At 48.5% G+C, this 18,976-nt stretch overlaps 1 protein-coding gene across 1 annotated transcript in view; it reads right to left on the bottom strand.

Annotated features, from left to right (window-relative positions):
• The window catches only part of col4a5 (collagen, type IV, alpha 5 (Alport syndrome)), a 37,068-nt gene that overhangs the window by 1,548 nt on the left and 16,544 nt on the right, over nt 1-18,976 (bottom strand). Inside the window, exons 2-48 of the mRNA XM_018733622.2 lie at nt 18,547-18,606; nt 17,624-17,713; nt 17,361-17,405; nt 16,926-16,970; nt 16,579-16,641; nt 16,372-16,425; nt 16,181-16,207; nt 15,397-15,477; nt 15,223-15,285; nt 14,972-15,007; nt 14,659-14,700; nt 14,481-14,573; nt 14,079-14,132; nt 13,692-13,748; nt 13,399-13,443; nt 13,163-13,216; nt 12,990-13,031; nt 12,499-12,592; nt 12,303-12,338; nt 11,842-12,093; nt 11,666-11,755; nt 11,491-11,561; nt 11,084-11,275; nt 10,804-10,969; nt 10,582-10,674; nt 10,170-10,274; nt 9,886-9,983; nt 9,611-9,761; nt 9,205-9,318; nt 8,740-8,907; nt 8,552-8,641; nt 8,300-8,449; nt 8,087-8,185; nt 7,895-7,984; nt 7,356-7,495; nt 6,961-7,087; nt 6,646-6,825; nt 6,414-6,464; nt 6,065-6,250; nt 2,305-2,438; nt 2,033-2,105; nt 1,676-1,747; nt 1,391-1,519; nt 1,201-1,299; nt 773-985; nt 503-680; nt 298-412 (exon numbers count right to left, since the gene is read on the bottom strand). Of these exons, the coding sequence (XP_018589138.1) occupies nt 298-412; nt 503-680; nt 773-985; nt 1,201-1,299; nt 1,391-1,519; nt 1,676-1,747; nt 2,033-2,105; nt 2,305-2,438; nt 6,065-6,250; nt 6,414-6,464; nt 6,646-6,825; nt 6,961-7,087; nt 7,356-7,495; nt 7,895-7,984; nt 8,087-8,185; nt 8,300-8,449; nt 8,552-8,641; nt 8,740-8,907; nt 9,205-9,318; nt 9,611-9,761; nt 9,886-9,983; nt 10,170-10,274; nt 10,582-10,674; nt 10,804-10,969; nt 11,084-11,275; nt 11,491-11,561; nt 11,666-11,755; nt 11,842-12,093; nt 12,303-12,338; nt 12,499-12,592; nt 12,990-13,031; nt 13,163-13,216; nt 13,399-13,443; nt 13,692-13,748; nt 14,079-14,132; nt 14,481-14,573; nt 14,659-14,700; nt 14,972-15,007; nt 15,223-15,285; nt 15,397-15,477; nt 16,181-16,207; nt 16,372-16,425; nt 16,579-16,641; nt 16,926-16,970; nt 17,361-17,405; nt 17,624-17,713; nt 18,547-18,606 (4,707 nt within the window). The remainder of the gene's footprint in view (nt 1-297; nt 413-502; nt 681-772; nt 986-1,200; nt 1,300-1,390; nt 1,520-1,675; nt 1,748-2,032; nt 2,106-2,304; nt 2,439-6,064; nt 6,251-6,413; nt 6,465-6,645; nt 6,826-6,960; nt 7,088-7,355; nt 7,496-7,894; nt 7,985-8,086; nt 8,186-8,299; nt 8,450-8,551; nt 8,642-8,739; nt 8,908-9,204; nt 9,319-9,610; nt 9,762-9,885; nt 9,984-10,169; nt 10,275-10,581; nt 10,675-10,803; nt 10,970-11,083; nt 11,276-11,490; nt 11,562-11,665; nt 11,756-11,841; nt 12,094-12,302; nt 12,339-12,498; nt 12,593-12,989; nt 13,032-13,162; nt 13,217-13,398; nt 13,444-13,691; nt 13,749-14,078; nt 14,133-14,480; nt 14,574-14,658; nt 14,701-14,971; nt 15,008-15,222; nt 15,286-15,396; nt 15,478-16,180; nt 16,208-16,371; nt 16,426-16,578; nt 16,642-16,925; nt 16,971-17,360; nt 17,406-17,623; nt 17,714-18,546; nt 18,607-18,976) is intronic.

The raw sequence follows: 18,976 nt of genomic DNA, 5'->3' as shown, positions 1-18,976 counted from the left end.
TGAAAAGACAGTAAGGGGCAGAATGTTCAAAGAACTAGATCGGAAACAGAAAAAGACCGGAGGTTTTGATCCCAGGAGGAGAGCTCTGCAGTTGGATTTATGAGAAAAGTGTTGCTTCTGTAAATACCTAACTCCATAAGGAGGTATGAGCAGTAAAACGAAGGCTTAGCCAAAATGTTTTGGATTTAAAAAATGTTGTTCTTTTGTGTTCATTTTGAACAAGCCATTTAATGAAAAACATGGAGACTGTATTTTGAGCAACTCAAGTGAAGGCAGCTGGCAGGATGGGGTGCATACCATCATGAAGGAGTAACCGATCCACAGCACGTCCCAAGTGTCTGGGCATTTTGGTACCCGGATGGTCTGACTGTGGACTGCGATCACCATGGCTGGGGCCTCGCACACGGTGCACCTAGACAGGGCAGACAGGAAGACAGGAAGGATAAGGGTTGCAAGATTAAGCAAAGGAGTGACTGCCTGGTGCAGGTCGCTGGTGTCTCACCTGCTGATGAAGGGCTTTATGCTCTCTCCGGTGATGGGCGCCATGCTCATAGGCATTGACTCTGGAGTGGACAGCCAGTAGGAGTAGTCGTTGCGGGAGGCGAAGTTGCAGACGTTGTTGATGTTGCAGAACATGAAGGGCATGGTGCTGAACCGGGGCAGGCAGCTACCTGCCGTGCCTGAGGGGGAGAGGGAGGGGTACAGAGTGTGGACGGGGCTTTCCGCCATCTTGGAGGCTGGGGGTACCAATGGACAAAAGGTGCGGTCTTACCCAGGTCCTGCCCATGAGCCCTCTCGTTGCCCTGCACATACAGCAGCGAGTAACCGTCATAGATTAAGCTTGTTCCCTCCGGACAAATCGGCACATCTGTGGTCTGGCTGTGGCGTGTGATCAGGAAGCCGTGAGCCACTGAGCCGGTCCCAGGCAGGCCAGGGAGCCCCTGGGGCCCATCTGACCCTGGTGGGCCTGGGTAGCCACGCTGGCCTGGTACACAGACAGAGTATTACAACCCGAAGACTACACATCCACGTAGTGGATCTTAGCACAGGTTAGGGCATTGGTATTACAAGACAAATTTACCTTAATTCCAAGTAAGTACATGTACTGCATCTTTCCAATAGAGCATGACAGACTGTATCCTACCGGAGAGAGGAGAGCAGCAGGCAGACTGGAAGAGACAATATGACAAGCACTATCACCTGGCTGACCAGATGGTCCAGGATCCCCCTTGCGTCCTGCTGGTCCAGAGAACCCTTGGGGTCCGTCAGTGCCGGGGTCCCCAGGGCTGCCTGGCTGACCTGGAACAGAGCCACAGGAACTAGTGATGCAACTGGAAAGGAAGGATTTGAACTTTTGAGATCACTCTGGAGACTTTCCATCGCCACCCACCTGGCGGCCCCTCTAATCCTGATGGTCCTGGGGGGCCACGGGAACCTGGCAGGCCAGGGGATCCAGGGGGACCTCGCTCTCCTTTCAGGACAATGGGTGCAGGAGCCACTCCTGGATCTCCAGGAAGTCCTGAGGAACGCACAAGACTAGCCTTAGAAACAGGTAAATACAGCTTTTGTAACAGAATTCTGTTGCTCTAGGGTAGGTGGATGGTCCTCTAGCTGCACAAAACACTATAGCCTCGAATTAATCCGAGGGTTTACTGTTCAGAAATTCAGAAATTACCGGGGGGTCCGGGGTCTCCAAGTTCTCCGGGGGACCCTATTGGACCAGGTGGACCTGGCAGACCCTTTAGTCCTGTACCACAGGCAGAGGAATAAGACAATATCATAATGGTGCTCATCCACAAGAACCCTGCATTGCACTGGCTCAGCCAGTTGGCATCGACACGGAAGATGGTAAATATGGACTAGTGAGGTATTAGTGACAGGAACTACTGAATTGCTGTTCCAACAATAAAGTTGCTTATTCTCTGATGTCCAGGCTAACCGGTTCCAGGTATGGTTACCAGAGATAATGAAAGCATCAACTGGCAAGTGTGTATCAAACCCAAGCAGTAACTCCACTTTTGCCCATACTAACCTATGAAGCCTGGTATTCCGGGTACTCCCATGTCACCTTTCTGCCCCGGGGGGCCAGGAGGGCCGTCAAGACCCTGAATATGTAAAGAGGGAAACACTGGGTGAAGAGAACTCACAAAACTTAAATGACACCTGTGCTACAGTATCTTTGAACATAAAAGTGATTGTACATCTAATCCATATCGAGGCTGATTATGACTGGCAACATATTCATGCCCCCACCCCCCCACCCGCGGGGCCTGTTTCCTGTATGCTGCATGCACTGTGTTTTACCGAGACACCTGGGAATCCAGCCTCTCCTTTCTGTCCCTGAGGGCCAGGCTGACCGGGGATTCCAGGAAATCCCTTCTCCCCTCTAATCCCCCCAATTCCTGGGGGGCCACGGGGTCCCTCCGGACCTGGGGGACCTACATACACATGCACAAAAACACGCACGCACAAAATCATGCGTCAAAGTCAGAATAACTTGGCAGAGGCCCACTTAAAGAATTAAGGTTGAGTGACCTCTAGTAACACGTAATACATCAATCATCTGTTAAACATTGTTCTACTAGTTGCTCTTTCAGGGTCTCCACACGTTGTTAAATGCTTCTAATCTACGCAGTAGTGGTGTGAGCTGTCAGCCACTGCGGCATACAGCTCCCCTTTTAAGATCACTCCAAGAAATATTTATACATTTGTAATATTCATTGTGTATTACAAGCAGATTTCTGCACATAAACACGAAATGTGGGAACACAAAGCAAAAATGACATTCTGTAATATAACACACAGTCATAGAGAAATGAGAACTGTTTGTATCTGTCCGTGTGGTAAAGGAGGAATAGTTGTACGTGTGCGTGTTGTTTTTATTGAGTGTATGTTCTGAAAGTACTGAGGACAGGAAAGAGCAAAGGACAACCTTTGTCCAAAAAGAAGGAAGTGGAAGAAGCCAGAAGAGGGTCAGATGATGTGAGCATCGAGGGATGTTGAACGTTCTGAAGAGTGCAACATATGTCAACAAGTGGGCGAGAAACCAAAGAGTCTAACCTGATGGACCTAGGTTCAAAGGTCAACGGGTATCCCAGCATTCCCAGCACAGAAGAGCCGGGGAGGGGTGGGGGGCGCACAGCGTAGCGTTAAAACGAGATGGAAGTGTTAGCACAGCAACAAAAACGGAGCACAAAGGCCAGCAGATGTGGCTTCCACGCCCACAGCGGCCCCTGCTCAGTCCCCAGGACAGGCAGTTGGGTCAGGGTCCTGCCGGGATTGTGGAGTCCGCCGTCCTTCACATAAACTCATCACACGGCAAAACCGCAGGACAGCCCTCACAAGTAACACCACGGCTAGAATAGCGGATCCTTACGGAAAAATCCGTGTCAATCCCGCTTTTATTCCGTGTGCCCTGCTTGTAAATACATTCACATTATGTCACAGAGGAGCTGCGTGCGGTTCAGCTGTACGCTGCACTTGGATGAGGTAATGGAGCAATCAACATTGAAACAATATGTGGGAAAAATAAAAAAAGTAATAAGTAAACTGACAAGAACCCTAACACTGTTTCCTAGTGCACTGGACAGCTGAGCTCTAACTGTTTTAGTTGAGAAAAACAGTTCTTAAATAAACAGAATCTGATTTATCAATAGATTCCATAATGGTTAAGTGCCAGAGCTTTTTGCACTTGGTAGTTTGCCTTTTCCACACTCAACAGATAGATGCCAAAAAATGGAAAGATGCAAACTACAGCTATTCTGGCACAGATTAATCGAAAGGATAATTATAGTAATACCTGTTATGCACTACTTTTATATCTATCGCTGCATATCTGCTCTCATCCCCATACACTAACTTCAGGTAAGTATTACATTAGTGAAGGATGTATTTTCTGGACATTTCCATGGGGTCCAACAAAGGCCCTGTTCTCTCACTGGTGGAAAGCGTTAGAGATTTAGGGTGTGGAGTCTGACCTGGTGGGCCTGCAGCAGTCGAACGGCATCAGCACGAGTCGCAGAAGAGGGCGGAGCCATGACACACAGAGATGGAAGCAAGAGTCACAGGTCATATTCTCACCTGTTCCAGCACTCATCCGGGCTTGCGTTGGTCTACGTCACAGAACATGTCCAAAACTGCCAATTTCTGCTGGAGTTTTTTTTTTTCCTACCTATTTTCAATTGTTCTCATAAGGTATCACAAAGTACAGCCAATGTGACTTGAACACAATGGATAGAAAAGCAGTTTTTCCATGATACCTTCTTAAGAAAAAACAACTACTTGAGTCAGGTGATTAAGTATTCCACTTGTACATGGAAAAATCTCGGGTTTGCATAATATTACATTTTTTTTCACTCACATAGAGGTAATGCTTTTCAAGCATCGACTGGACGGTGCTGTGACAGTGAGATGCCCATTTATTTTATCACTCGGGGACCATGCTGGCGAGGCACTAATTCAGCTAGGTTGGCTGAGTGAGGACCAAATACGTTCCTCAGTTCAAAGGCTCATTTGTTGGACTTAATAATTAACAACAATCTTCTATCAGTCATACTACTGGTCCCTGTAAATGATACTAAATCAGCCTCTTTTGACCGATTGTCTAGAGTGATGGAGCTAAACCGGCACTGTTCAAACAAAGGGCGTCGAACTCAGCTCCATTGTGCCAGTAAAGTAAGAAACGTTTAGGTCCTGGAGTATTTCTGTGACTTCTACGATGGACATGAGTTGCTGAGGAAATTAATTTGATCCTTGCTCAGGCGTTACACAACGTATCCGCCAACTTTTACAGGAGAAGCAAAAAAACTGCATGACCCTGCAAACGGAGTAGGAAAGAGAAATGTGCCCAGTGAGCCGAACTGTTTCTAGTGTGCTGAGGTAAAAATTTAGCTGAATGGAAGTAGAAGAGTGTGGCAAAGGAGCCAAAGTGGCTGTTGTGACATGCAAAGAGCTGTAGTCACGTGACAGTGGAGCCAAAATGGCTGCGACTGTGTGTCAAAGCAGCAGGCACTCGACAGTGGAGCCAAAATGGTGGCCGTGATGCATCAGAACAAGGCTTGTGTGATAGTGGAGCGTCTGTCAAGACAAGAAAAGAAAAGAAGAGGGTGTGTTGCAAAGAAGCCCAGACAGTTGCTATAACCGGGAAAAGGAGACCTGACTGAAAGGAACCACTTATTGCGGCTGGTAAAAAGAGCGTGCGCAGAGCAATGGTGCCAAAATGGCTGCTGTGCCAAGTGGAAGAAGAGGGCTTTTGCAGCAGCGTTGACATATTTGCTGTGAGCCACAAGACAGGATTTGTGCCAGTGGACTGAAGATGACTGCTGCCACAAGCGAGAGCTCATTTCTGCCACTAAAGATGGATGTACACATTAGCAATACAGAAGTGGTGCGGCGCTAGTGGAGTCGCACGGATTGCTGTGACGCGAAAAGAAAAAAAACTCCCATTGAACCACAAAGGCTGTTGTGACAGTTAAAGGCAACGGTAAAGAGAGACAGGTGAGAAGGGTCTGACAGTATGTGACAAGACTGATAGTGAGCAATGGTGCAGACACAGAACCATTCATGCATTCTGACACAGGTCCAATGTGCTCAGGTTTTGGGGGGTGCGGGAGACACAGTAGTGACATCCAAGTGCCCGGTATGCATGACATTAATTGGAATGTGTGTGTGTTCGTGGTCAGTATGGATTTTTACAAGACCCCATGCAAAAATCAGTCAGATGCAGATGTCATTCATAGACAGACATTGTACCACTTTGCTGCCTGGTTTTCAGCATTTCTTCAAAAAGACTCATTCTCTTCCAATACCACATAATACACAACCTCTATCTAGACAGAAGTTTTCTGACCCTTTCAGATATGATATTTTGAATGGGAAAAGACATGTTGAATTACCAGACTTCTTTTAGAGAGTTACTGTACTACCACTCTAACCATGTTTGTAGAAGACACCGTTCCCACATGCTGGGAAGCACTGTGAGACGCTAGTCAGGCTGGAGGCAGATGTGGGAAAACCAGGAAGCTGAGTGGGCAAGTTGTATTGCTGCAACCTGTTGGTGACTTACCGCTTCTTCCTGGCGGGCCTGGGGGCCCTGAGTTACCTTTGGGTCCTTGTAAAGCCTGACCGGGGGGCCCAGGAGGCCCAGTGTTACCAGGGCTACCTGGCATACCAGGAAATCCTGGGTCACCCTTTGGTCCAGGAATTCCAGGAGGACCCACAGTGCCAGGAAATCCAGGGTCACCCTTTGGACCTGGGTGTAGCAGAAACATGGTGTTACCAAAAGCACCCTGTACGTAAACCTGGATTGTCAGTGACTGTCAAACACCTCATGACATGTAAGCACAAAGATACTGAGGGCAGTTTCTTTCACTATGCTCACTGGCAGCATTGGGCAGAGGGCCCTGGGACATCACCTGGTAATCCAGGGAGCCCTGGGGGACCGGGATTTCCAATGCCAGGAACACCTGCAATAGGGAAGAAGGGAATGTCAACAGAGAGGATGCTGGCAACAGGCCAGCCTCCAACAGTGACACTGAAATAAACTCTGGTGTTCCTCTGCAAATTCCACCAACAATCATGTCTACATATCAATTCCAGCATACAAGGCAGGTTCTCCTGACTGACAAAGTCTACTGCTCCCTTTACCTGGGTCTCCTTTCTCTCCTGCTGGCCCAGGGATGCCATCACGACCAGCTTGACCCTTTTCCCCAGGTTGTCCCGGAGGCCCTGGGAACCCTGGTTCTCCGGGACGTCCTGAAGGCCCAATGATTCCAGGTGGCCCAGGGGGGCCATCTTGACCTTTTGGACCAGGAATACCCGGTGCTCCTGGAAATTTAAAAAAAAAAAAAAAAAAAACAAACAAACTGGGGATTCAAAGTAGTGAACTTGGAGGAGTATGAATATAATTTCTGAGATGGCAGATTCCCAGTAGCAGAATAAGAAGCACAGAAGAAAGTGTACCTTGGAATCCAGGGGGTCCGGGGTCACCTTTTGCTCCTGGGCTGCCTGGTAAGCCTGGCAGTCCCGGAACACCTGGCTGTCCTTTTAGTCCTGGACTACCAGGGAAACCAGGTTGGCCAGGATCACCCTGAGTGTTTTGAAGCAAAAAATAAGGACACCAGAGCTAATCAAACACTGGATAGGTAAGAGCTGAAAAAGGGTTATGATGTCCTATGGGTTCTATGTGTTAATTCTTCAAAAGTTCATTAAATGGGATGCTAAATGGTACTAACCAAGATTTAGATGAAGTTATTGTATCAGGCACTACTAAGCAATATGTGCCAGATAGTCACTTCAAAGACTGGCTTCACTTCAGCATGTTTGGATAGCAAGAAAACTGGGTACAATTTCAGCACCTTAGGCCCTGAGGATCCTGGAATGCCAGTTCCCGGGGGCCCAGGATCACCCTTAGAGCCTGGAAGTCCAGAGGACCCCGGCTGTCCAGGCTGTCCAGAGCGACCCGGCAGACCTGGGTTTCCCTTCAGTCCAGATGGGCCTGAGCAAAGGGTGATCCAATTACAGTGTGGTCAGTCCTCAACATTCCCACAGCATGTCCCTATACAGCCAGTTAGTACAGGATGGCTATAGACAGTCTTCCTCAAGCACATGGAAGACCAACCATACACAAATTTAACAAAGAAAATGAATCTCAAGGTCATGGAATCTAGGTCTCTGTTGGAAAATCATCGCTCAGATTAAGCACATTTGTTTCTCTCCAAAGTTAATAAACAAAAAGAAAGAAGCTATAAGGGAAAGTTTGAGGTTATGCTGTACCACAGCTTTGGCAGAAGAACACACACATTTAATCAAACATGTTTCAAGTGACAATTCATTGCTGAAGGAAAAGTCTTTATCTGCCTTGAATGACAGTAGAGATCTAGTTTTTGGTACGAACCTGGAAGGCCCATTTCTCCCATACTGCCTTTTGGCCCAGGTGGTCCGGAAGAACCTGGTTGACCTGGAAACCCAGGATCTCCCTTTGGACCTGAAAACCAAGGGCCGGTTAGTTCTCAGTTCTCAGAACACAGCAAATACAGCAGAGTGGATTGTGGGTAGTGACTGGGTGTGAAAGAAAAAAAACTGTCACCTGGTCCTCCGGGCAATCCTGGGACACCATCTTGTCCTGGGGCACCTGGATCTCCTTGTAGACCAGTGATGCCCTTCTGACCTGGCTGCCCAGGTGAACCTAATGGCAGAGGTAACATACACACATTGTTTTATATGTACTAAAGTATGAATACTTTCAATGTGAAAAAAGAAGACCAGAGGATGGCTGAAGAAACTGATGCGGGTTGCTTACCTCGGGGTCCTGGCTCTCCTTTAGCTCCTTTTGAATGAATAGAAGGTGGCAGTGTTGGGCCTGGGGGGCCTGGTAATCCAGGATCACCTTTGTCCCCTTTCAGCCCAAGAGCACCTGGACTGCCTGGTCGCCCAGAGGAACCATCATCTCCTACGGCAAATACAATCCAGAACATTTTTTATTGTGCTCTTCTTTCTTGTCTATATGGATTGACTACAGCAAAGAACGCATGTTATGCGCTTATGTCAGTACCTTTAGGACCAGGAAATCCTGGACCACCGGGGTTCCCTGGAGGACCCACCGGGCCAGGGGTTCCCATGGTGCCCATCTCACCCTTCTGGCCTGCAGTTAACAGAATGATACATAGCATTGATGTAAGCATGCTTTTCTGTTTGCTTATATTGCACAGATTTGACGAGATGGAGATGGCAGCTCCTCACCAGGGAACCCAGGTTGGCCATCACGGCCTGGTTGTCCGGGGTTGCCTGCAGGGCCAACTGGTCCAGGGGTGCCAGGAAAGCCGGGGTTGCCTCTGTCTCCTGGTAGTCCTGGGATATCCAGTCCTGGTGGACCAGGGTCACCCTTATCGCCATTTGCACCAGGAAAACCTGTGTTGTCCCAGGAAAAAAAAGACTCTCAATGAGTTAGGAATTCTTTCAGTTTATAGCACATACTTGAGGGCTGGGAGAAGGCAGATGATTGGCTGCTGGACCAGATACTGGCTCATAAAATTTTTTTATGCTTATATAAATGCATAACGTGGACATACATGAGTTTAGACAGATAGAGCATTGCAGATGTTTATTTACAGGCACAGCTGTACGCTTTCAGTGTATTACAAGTTTATGTACACCTTTACAGAGACACGTAACATGATTTTTTCAGTTTGCTGTAAACTTGCTAACCTGGAGGACCCATGGGTCCAGGGGGACCAGGGGGACCAGGGGGTCCCTGAAGGCCAAAGGAGGGAGGGCCTGGGGGTCCTCGAGGTCCAGGTGATCCAGGACGACCAGGGTCACCTGTGTTGAGCGGACGAGGAGAATACCAGTTTAGGGCCCAATGTAGAGCACTATGGACCAGTGTGGGCAGCAAATGTTGGAGTACAGTGCAGTTGACAGAAGTGACTACTGTAGGGAAGCACCAAGCTTTCTACAGTTCATTTCATAAGAGACTCGAAGGATATCCATGTACAAAGGAAGGACACTTGCAATTTTTATTACGAGTATTTAAACTGAGTATGGAAACAGACTTTCTTTACAGAGTATGATTAAGCATATCCCATTGTACAGGGCTGCCGTTTCCATTACATACCTTTGGAACCCTGGGGGCCGTCAACACCTGAACGTCCAGGTGAGCCAGGGTTACCAGGGAATCCAGGGTCTCCCTTAATACCAAGGAGCCCCTTACTGCCTGGGAGCCCTGGAGGCCCTGGGGGACCTGGCAATCCAAACCCAGCCTCCCCCTGTATGAGGCACAAATGTGTTATTAAGCATGTTACCCATTTGCTCCCTTCAGTACTAGTTTCTTCTTCTTGTGAGGTGGATACATGGAAGGCAATGCTGTGCTAGAGAGCTGCATTCCCATACCTTGGGTCCCGGTTGACCAGGCTGACCAGGCAGGCCATCCAAGCCAGGTCGTCCTGGGATCCCTAGTGCTCCAGGTGGGCCAGGAGCTCCGGGGAAACCTGGATATAGACCACAGAAAGTGTTTCAAAGCTAAGATATAACTTTTATGTTTAAGTATGTGTGCACATATAAAGAATCTGGCTTGGTGGATGTTAGTTCAGATACACCGAACTTAAGGAGCACCATCAATGTGGTACAGAAGCAAGACTATGACAGATAAAGAGATGCATCTGTGCAAACCATACCTTTTACTCCTGGTGGGCCAGGTAGGCCAATGCCGGGTAGGCCTGGGTCACCCTTTGGTCCAGGTAATCCTGGGAACCCAGGTTGTCCAGGCTGACCAGGAGAACCTGAGAGAAAGTGGTAGATTACACACACACACATTTTCTGAACCGCTTGTCCCATACGAGGTCGCGGGGGAACCGGAGCCTACCCGGCAACACAGGGCGTAAGGCCGGAGGGGGAGGGGACACACCCAGGACGGGACGCCAGTCCGTCGCAAGGCACCCCAAGCGGGACTCGAACCCCAGACCCACCAGAGAGCAGGACTGTGGTCCAACCCACTGTGCCACCGCATCCCCCGTGGTAGATTACATCACACCCAATTTTTCAGTTATTCTGGCCCTTTAACACTTGAGGTAGCAGTCTGCCATTTACCTGGAGGTCCTGGGGGACCGGTGTCTCCAGGTGGACCCATAGGACCTGGGGCTCCCTTTTCTGTCAGAGTCTGGCCTGGTTCACCTTTAGGACCTGCATGTAGATCTCACACTTACACATTTCATATTACACATATCCATGAGCTTTCCCTGATATTCCCTCCTTCTTCAGAAGATAGCAAACTGCACACAAACTGTTCATCAAGAAAGATTAGAAACTCACCTGGAACACCGGGGTTCCCTGTCCGGCCTGACACACCCTGGACACCTTTCTCTCCAGGTGGCCCCTGAGGTCCAAATCCTGGTGGTCCAGTTGGTCCTCTCTCTCCTGGAAGACCCTGGCTACCAGGCAGTCCTGTGGGTCCACGTTCACCTTTAATTGAAGCACCCTGCAAGCAAAATTAGTTAGTCAGATAACATTGGTGAAATTTTCAGCACTGACAAGCCACATCACATGAGAAGAGTCAACAGTCTGCAGTAAAAAGTACTGTTTTCCTACTCACAAGTAACCCCTTTGGTCCAGGTGGGCCTGGGACACCGTCACGCCCAGGTCTCCCATCAAGGCCTGGTAACCCAGGTGGACCAGGGAACCCTGGGTCACCTTTATCCCCCTTTATCCCATCAACAGAAATGGCATCTCCAGGTTCTCCCTTCTCTCCTGGAATTCCAGGCAAGCCTGGGTCTCCTGGTCGGCCCTGCATCAGAGGATCACGGTTCACCATGGAGATTGATTCAAAGCTCTTCTTTGCAATGTCAAAAGCATGTGAGAGTGGAGTGGAGTGAAGTGACATTATAATTAAATAACTCTGCTGAGATAAAAAAATTACAAATTCATGTTGCACGATGGACCCTGTTGATAACACCAATATCTACTGGAGTAAGGGGAAAGGATTGAATCCAGAATTCTTACAGCTGGCCCCGTCAGACCGGGATTTCCTGGAACCCCTACGTCACCTTTGGGACCTGGCAGCCCAGGACTTCCTGCAACACAATTTCCCAACAATGGAACGCGAAAGAGTGGAATCCTGCCATACTGTGAGTGAACATCAAAACCAATACATTAAAGAGCAAATAAAGGCTCCTGCCTGGGAATCCTGGGGGACCAGGTCGGCCTGGAGGCCCTGGCACTGGATCTACCTCTGTGAAGCAGTTGAAACAGGTTTCCCCCTTTTCACCTGAAAGAATGAAAAGCTTAAACCATGTCCTGGGCAGCAAGAAGAAGCTTGAGAGTTGGGGGACAGGCTGGGGTTGCAACACTAACCTTTCTGTCCCACTTCTCCTGGAAAGCCTCGTTCGCCTTGAAAACCTGGCAGCCCTGGAGGCCCCGGAGGGCATTCTCCATCTGATATTGTTGGTCCTGGTGGTCCTGGGGGTCCCTGCAGGCCTGGGAGACCCATTTCTCCAGGCTGGCCTGGTGGGCCAGGTATGGAAATACCTGGGGTTCCCTCATCCCCCTTCTGTCCCTGCTCTCCAGGAAAGCCAGGCTGGCCAGAGGGCCCAGGAAGCCCGACACCTGGACAGCAGAGAGAAGGTCCAGGTGACTGACAACTCATAATCTGCAATATTTCAGATTAACTCACGCATTGTTTCCACAGTTCTGCCCAGGATGAAGGATGCCCTTTGACCATGGTACAATGACACCTCAAAAATCCACAGAGTCTGAAGGCATCCAGCTTGCCTAATTTTTGGAAACCCTTAACAACCTGCAAAGCTGTCACCCACCTGGTAGCCCAGGCTGTCCGGGAGATCCAGGCAGACCTGAAGAGGGAAACACAAAAATAAATTATGCTGGTGTCGAGTTAAGAGAGGTAATCCATGAAAGGCACTGAACTTGCAGGACTGAAACACATAAGAAGGCCAAAGGAAGTTAAGAGAATGCACTGTAGTAACGTTGAACAAATGAAGATCCAACATGTACCTGGAAGTCCCTGGTCTCCTTTTCTCCCCGGAAAACCAGGAGGTCCAGGTTCACCTTTAGGTCCAGGTCTACCAACTTCAATTTCATTAGTCACCTGTGATGGGCCAGCCGGTCAATACCAGTTAAACACTTACCTTTAGTATTTGTATATTTTACAACTGAAATGGCTCTACAAATATAAATAACTTCCTTTACTCCACTTTGTGCCATAAATGATAAAGATTCAACATGTAAGTTACTTTGGTGAGTAAAAATAGTAAAAACTGAAGCATCTGTAGCATCTAGTGGACTGAATGGTAGAACTGCAGCTCTAACCCTTTAAGAAAACTACTTCCAACAATACTGGAAACAATTATGATAATCCTTCATCCAGAACCTCGTTAAATCTGCAAAGATACTAAAAGCTTTTATGAAGTTAAATTTACCTCATGTTTCGGTTAATCTGGTATCACAGCTAGACTGTAAAGAGTAAAAAAATGTTAAAGACATACTATGCCTGGAGGTCCTGGGAATCCACGGTCACCCTTTTCACCCTAAACAAGAGAATTAAAAACCATGCGACACGGTACAGTAAATACACCTTCAGAGTCACTACTACACAATGAGAAACTCTTTAACATCTGAACCATGAGACAAAAAAAAATAAAACAGATCCAAAACTTGCCCTTTGGCCATCTCGCCCTGGAAAACCTGGGATACCTGGGTCTCCTTTTTCACCCTGTAACGGTCAGAGAGAGAACATGCGAAGGCGGGGCAATGGATGGGGTAGGTGAAGAGAGAGCAAACAGAAGACATTTAATGAAACAGATGGAGCACATTTTTCCAGGGCAGGGGGACAGGGGGGTAACAGATGTACTGTAGTCCAGTGATCAGGTGGGCTTTGTCACAAAGGCCTCTCACCGGGAAGCCGATGGGTCCGGGGTCGCCATCTTTGCCGGGTTTCCCCTTTGGGCAGAAAACAAGAAAAAGTAACCCAGAGAAGGAGACACATCAGGGCTCACCACTGGTCCCAAGGCTCAACTGCCACACAAGACCTCCATCCCTTCCATCAGCTCATCATCTACAAGCTACAGATTAAACTCTTTACAGTGCACAACAGCCACAGTCTCATCTTCAAAGCTGGGACTTTTACTGGAGCAACATCAGCTGACAAACCCATGTCCCTACCCACCATGCATGACTGTAACACTCACCCTCTTTCCTGGCTCTCCTGGTTCCCCCTTCTCACCCTTCTGCCCCCTTGATGGACCCTAGCGCCAGAACAGAGGAACCATTAGTGGAAAAACAGATGCTGCTCCTCGCTCCTCAACTCCTTACTTTACCACGTCTAACACTGTGTTCATTGTTGCGGTTTCTTTAATATTTTTTAAAGTGGGGAAAAAAATGGTGAAGCTAAAATGTTCAGGTGCTCGACTACACAGATATTCAGTGAAGTTCTGTGTCTGATGGTGATGTACAGTGAATGAAACACGCTCCACCATGCACAAGGACAAAAAAAGACTGTGCATACAGGTGTGTACGAGATACACGGTCATATATGAAGGAGCAGTCAAACCGATGAACGGATGGGTCCTACGTACAGGTGGTCCTGGTAAACCAGACTCTCCGGGTAGCCCAGGGGGTCCCTGGTCTCCCTGAAACGAGAGCAGGAAAAAGGAAAGGATGACATCATCTCAGCTGGTGCTGCTGTGTGAGGAAAAGAACGGGGCATGGACAGGGTTTGAGGAGGTCAGCTGAGAAGGACAGGAGTCGGTGAGCTCCAGAGAGCTACGGTTCTGCTCCAGACAGAGGACAACCTACTCATCAGTCAAACTATGGTTTTCACGGGATGACGGTGTGCCATGGAGCACTCAGATGTTTATGCACAGAATTACATTTACTGTATTAGCACATGAAGTTGACATACCATCACTTCCCTCCTTTAGGTAGCAGAAAATATATTGCAGCTGGAATGCTCTACTCTAGAGATCCTTCAGGATTACCTTCTCTCCTTTCTGCACCTCTGAGTCCATTGGCTTCTTCACCTCCCCGATCTGACCCGGCGGGCCTGGTGGCCCTCGCAGACCTGGTTCCCCCTGGATACACGCAAACATGCCTTGCGTCAAAGTCCATGTAAGAACCGCCATACGGCTTCCAGAACCGACTTCCTACCCATCTTACCTTCTCCCCTTTCGGTCCTTGGAAATTCAAGCCCATATTACCCTGTGTGAGAGAGGGAAATTTTAATATTTGCCTGCGGTGAGTCATCCTTTACACATTAGTTATATGAATCTGGATATTGGTTTCTAGGCAATGAAAAGACAGGAAGTTATACCGAAACTAGAATTTCATACAAATGAATGTGGAGGATGAGGGAACAAATAAAAAAAAAAACATAAAGAGTAATGGATGGATGAATGGCTGCTCGAGTGGATGATGTAGTGCTCTTTTACCAGTTCAGCGTGACAAGCTGAGAAAGGGGGCAGAATCTCACCTTGGGGCCTGGGGGGCCGGGAGGTCCAGGAAACCCCTAAAGTATAGATAAAGAGTTAGGGCACAAGAGTCACTACTCCCAGCAGTGATGCTTTTACTTGAACCCACTTCCAAATCCAGTTACTGGCAGTAAGAACTCATCTAAGGGCTGTTCATGAATCACTGCAGATCTCCCCTGGAAGACCTGTGACCCAGCTAATTCGCACCTGCACAGGAGCATCAACAGACAGACTTCATGTCCTGGGGGCCTACCTCTAAACCTCTGGGGCCAGGCGGCCCGACTGGGCCAGCCAATCCTGGAAGTCCTGAGCTTCCCTGAAAAAGAGCCAAACTCAGGTTGGGGACCCTGCATCACATTCCCCAGTAAAGACTCAGCTGTGTCTGTAGATCACCAGCACCCCCAGCCAACTCTGTATACAGACTTACAGGAAGACCAGGAGGGCCGGGTAGCCCGGGTTCTCCCTTCTGCCCAAAGCGATTCACTGGGATGATGTCACCAGGGTCACCCTGTGGTAGGGTGTGGTGAATGTGGTGGATGTGGTGGATGTGATGTCACATGACCCAAAAAGAGAGAAGGAATAACATCATCCCCTTTGAAATACATGTCCTTAAATGTCTCCTTACGTAAGGATGTTTACTGGAAATAAGATTTTAGTTAAAGAACTACAAGCTACATTTGGGACCCAATAAACGAGATGTGCATGTCAGGCGTTACCAAACAACCGAGCACAAAGAAATTTTCCATTTCAATGAGCACAGTTCTGCCCCCTACTGGTGAACAGTGAGCAGTTCCACACAACTAACAGTAGGAAACAATCCCTTAAAGGCAACACAGTGTAACAATAATTTGGATGTTGTATCATTAAATATTGTTTAAATTTACTTTTATATAGAATAGCACGTTATTAATGAGTAACATGTCATCTGTTAATTTAACAAGTTTTTATTTTTACAGTTCCGTCTGAAGCCACAAAATATTTATTTGTAGAATCTACCAAGGGCTTTATTATTACATAATTACAAGGTACATTTTGGAATGTCATAGATCGTGAAGATGTTATTAAAAATTAATGAATTAAGGAAAACTAATTCCAGAGAGAAATTACAGGAGGCTGCAAAGGCCTGCAGGCATTCATCAATTTACAGTATTATTTATAACCAGGTCCAACAGGCTTAATAACGTCACTGCACTACAGAGAGCAACACTTGCCTTCTCGCCTGGGAAACCAGGAGGGCCCTGGAGAAGAATAACAGAAAGTTATATATACATGAAGTGCATCATATTTTATTCAAATGTTTTACGGAAAACATCACTGGCTAACAAAATCTCTTGTTATTTCAAAACACAGACGAGACATAAGGAAAGGGGAAATCTGTTATTCAAGCTCAGTGCTCACTTACCATCTGCCCCGGAGACCCGGAAAATCCAGGCGGTCCAGGAAAGCCTCGTTCTCCCTGTGCACAAGAACACCAAAGATCTCACACCCCGTCCCGCAGTGGTGCTGTGTTACAGCCATATATCCAGCGGCGTCTCGGTGTGTGACGCACACAACCCTTCGTTCGCGAAGCTCGGAAATGCTGTACCCACGTGCCATGATGGACGCTCACCTTTGTCCCATTACATCCTGGAGGTCCTCTGGGTCCCGGGGCTCCGTCTTGTCCGGGAAGGCCCTGTTATAAGAGAAAAAAGGCATAAATCCCTCCGAAGACACATTCGTCCCAACAGGCCAGTGTACAAAGAGAGCGGCTACAGCGGGTCTAACATGAACCACTGGAACCATTCGTCTGAGGATACGTGGATAAGGAGGGGGTAAGCAATAAGGTACCGCATGGCCGTAGCAGTAAAGGAGAGTAAGAACCTGGAAAGATGGGGGATGAAGACAACAACGAGGGAGGCAGATGATCTGCAATGATTAGTGGAATCTGATGAGTGACGGGTTCGATGAGAAACTCACCGGGATTCCTGGAGTTCCTGGGAATCCTGGCAACCCCGGAGGTCCCTGCAATCAGTGCGGTACAGTTAGAGTGCAGTGTGTGTGACGTGGGTCAGCATTGTGGGTGTGGTGACAACGCGGGGACCCGACAGAATCCCAAAGGCAGAGAGCCAAATGTAATAATGTAATAAGAGTAATAATGACCTTGTATGACCTTCCCCAGTTAAATACGTGAACCTCTAATAATGAGCAACGTCTTCTTGTTTCCGTCTATGTGAACAGGACACGAGCGTGTTGCTTCCACACTCAGCACACAGCTTTGAACTGTTCACCAGACTGTGGTGTTCATTAGAAAGGGCTCTGATGCTGAGTGTGTTTCTCCTTTACAGCTCAACGCTGAGCCTAGTGCTGCTGACACGGTCACTCTACACACACCCGCCGGGACTCGGGACTCACTCTGATTCCTTTGGGACCCGGTGGTCCGGGGGGCCCTTCGCCGCCCTGCAAGAGAACGGCAACAAGTCACTCTCCACGCAGACGCTCTCGGCGCTTTGTCGGCCTTCCGCACCAACTTACTAATAAACACACCACCAGAGGAACCATGTCCGCCAGCCGCAGGACACAGACCCCCAGTTTTACCGTTTATACCCATCACAAAGTAACAGACAGTAAAACAGACCCCTCGGTGGTTTATCTGTGAATTTCTCTGCCCATCTTACCTTCTCCCCTTTGGGTCCAAGTGGACCCTCTGGCCCAGGAAAACCTGGCACCCCTGGCTGGCCCTGAAGTCCCGGAAGGCCTCTCTCCCCCTGCAGAGCAGAAGCAGCTGTGAGCCCGAATGGACCAGGAGTGTTAACTGACAGCCGCATTTTACATCACTGTCACTGCGTCAGTCGCCATCCACTGGGAAAACATGGTACTACGAAACAGGTCCTTGGTCAGCGAAGCTGCCAAACAGATGCAGGCTGTTTACTTCCCGGAGCGTTCATAGTTCTTAATGCAAAAACATTTAAATTATAAACAAATGGCAGCTTGGAAAGGGCCCCGAAGGCACACACATCAACACAGGAGCAGTAAAGCATCAGTAATAACAGACACTGAGGCTTTACAGCTGCTGGGGGGAATGACCCAGGTTCTAGGTGGGTGAGGTCAACGTTGATCAGAAGGTACAAACACAACCTGACACAGTCCATCACACAGCTGGGCAACCCCCACCACCCATCCCCCACTGGGAGAACACCTTGAAACCAAACAGATTTTTTTTTTATTTTGTGGTTGACTGAGTTTAAAAAAAAAAAAAAAAATGCTTGCGTTGAGGGTACAGCTACTGCAGTTGCCTGTTAGTTCTCTGATTTTGGACCATGCCCATTTGGACTGTGTCCAAGCATGTTGTATAATCACAGCGTCTTCTCCTGAAGGCTTATCTCTCTCGTGTTCTGTCTCAGCCGTCTCCCTGCACTCTGATCCTGTGGGCACATGAGGACATCTATCCTTCGGAGTCGCCTTTGTTTAGACAGCGTAGAGCACAGGGGAGTATTCCGGACCATTTGGGCGCGTTACAGCTCCACGACGGCAGGTTCGAGTCCCAGCAGTGGAGAGGAGGACGGTTCGAGATCTGCGGCGAGAGCAGGCCGAATCTCACCTTGGCTCCTTTCACTCCGCTGCAGTCGCACTTGGATCCTGACGCACAGCCATGGCAGGCCTAGAGAAACCGAGAGAGGGGGGAGAGCGAGGCCTCGGTTACTTGGTCGGTTTTATGAGTACAGAGTAGGATCGCCAGCCTGTGGGGCGCTCGGCTGGCCGCGAAGGCCTGTCCGTGCCAGTCGGGATGCTCGCAGGCGCGGCTACCCCAGCTCCAACCATGCAAATCCGACATACACCAGCAGTTCACCTACCGCCACACCGCTTACACCAGTCCTCTTCAAAACTAGTGTAAACAGCTGTGATTGGGCCATTAACCCACAATTAACTGGTATCTAGGCAACATAGGTACTGTCTATTCTAAAAGAGATTGACTGGTTTTCCCACTGCTTTTTTTAAAATCATTAGAGATTTCTCTCTTTGGGACTAAC

The sequence above is a fragment of the Scleropages formosus genome, chromosome 13, assembly GCF_900964775.1.
Source record: "Scleropages formosus chromosome 13, fSclFor1.1, whole genome shotgun sequence".
Taxonomy (NCBI): Eukaryota; Metazoa; Chordata; class Actinopteri; order Osteoglossiformes; family Osteoglossidae; genus Scleropages; species Scleropages formosus.
Note: the sequence above shows the minus strand (reverse complement) of the source record. Positions and strands in the feature narration are given on the sequence as shown.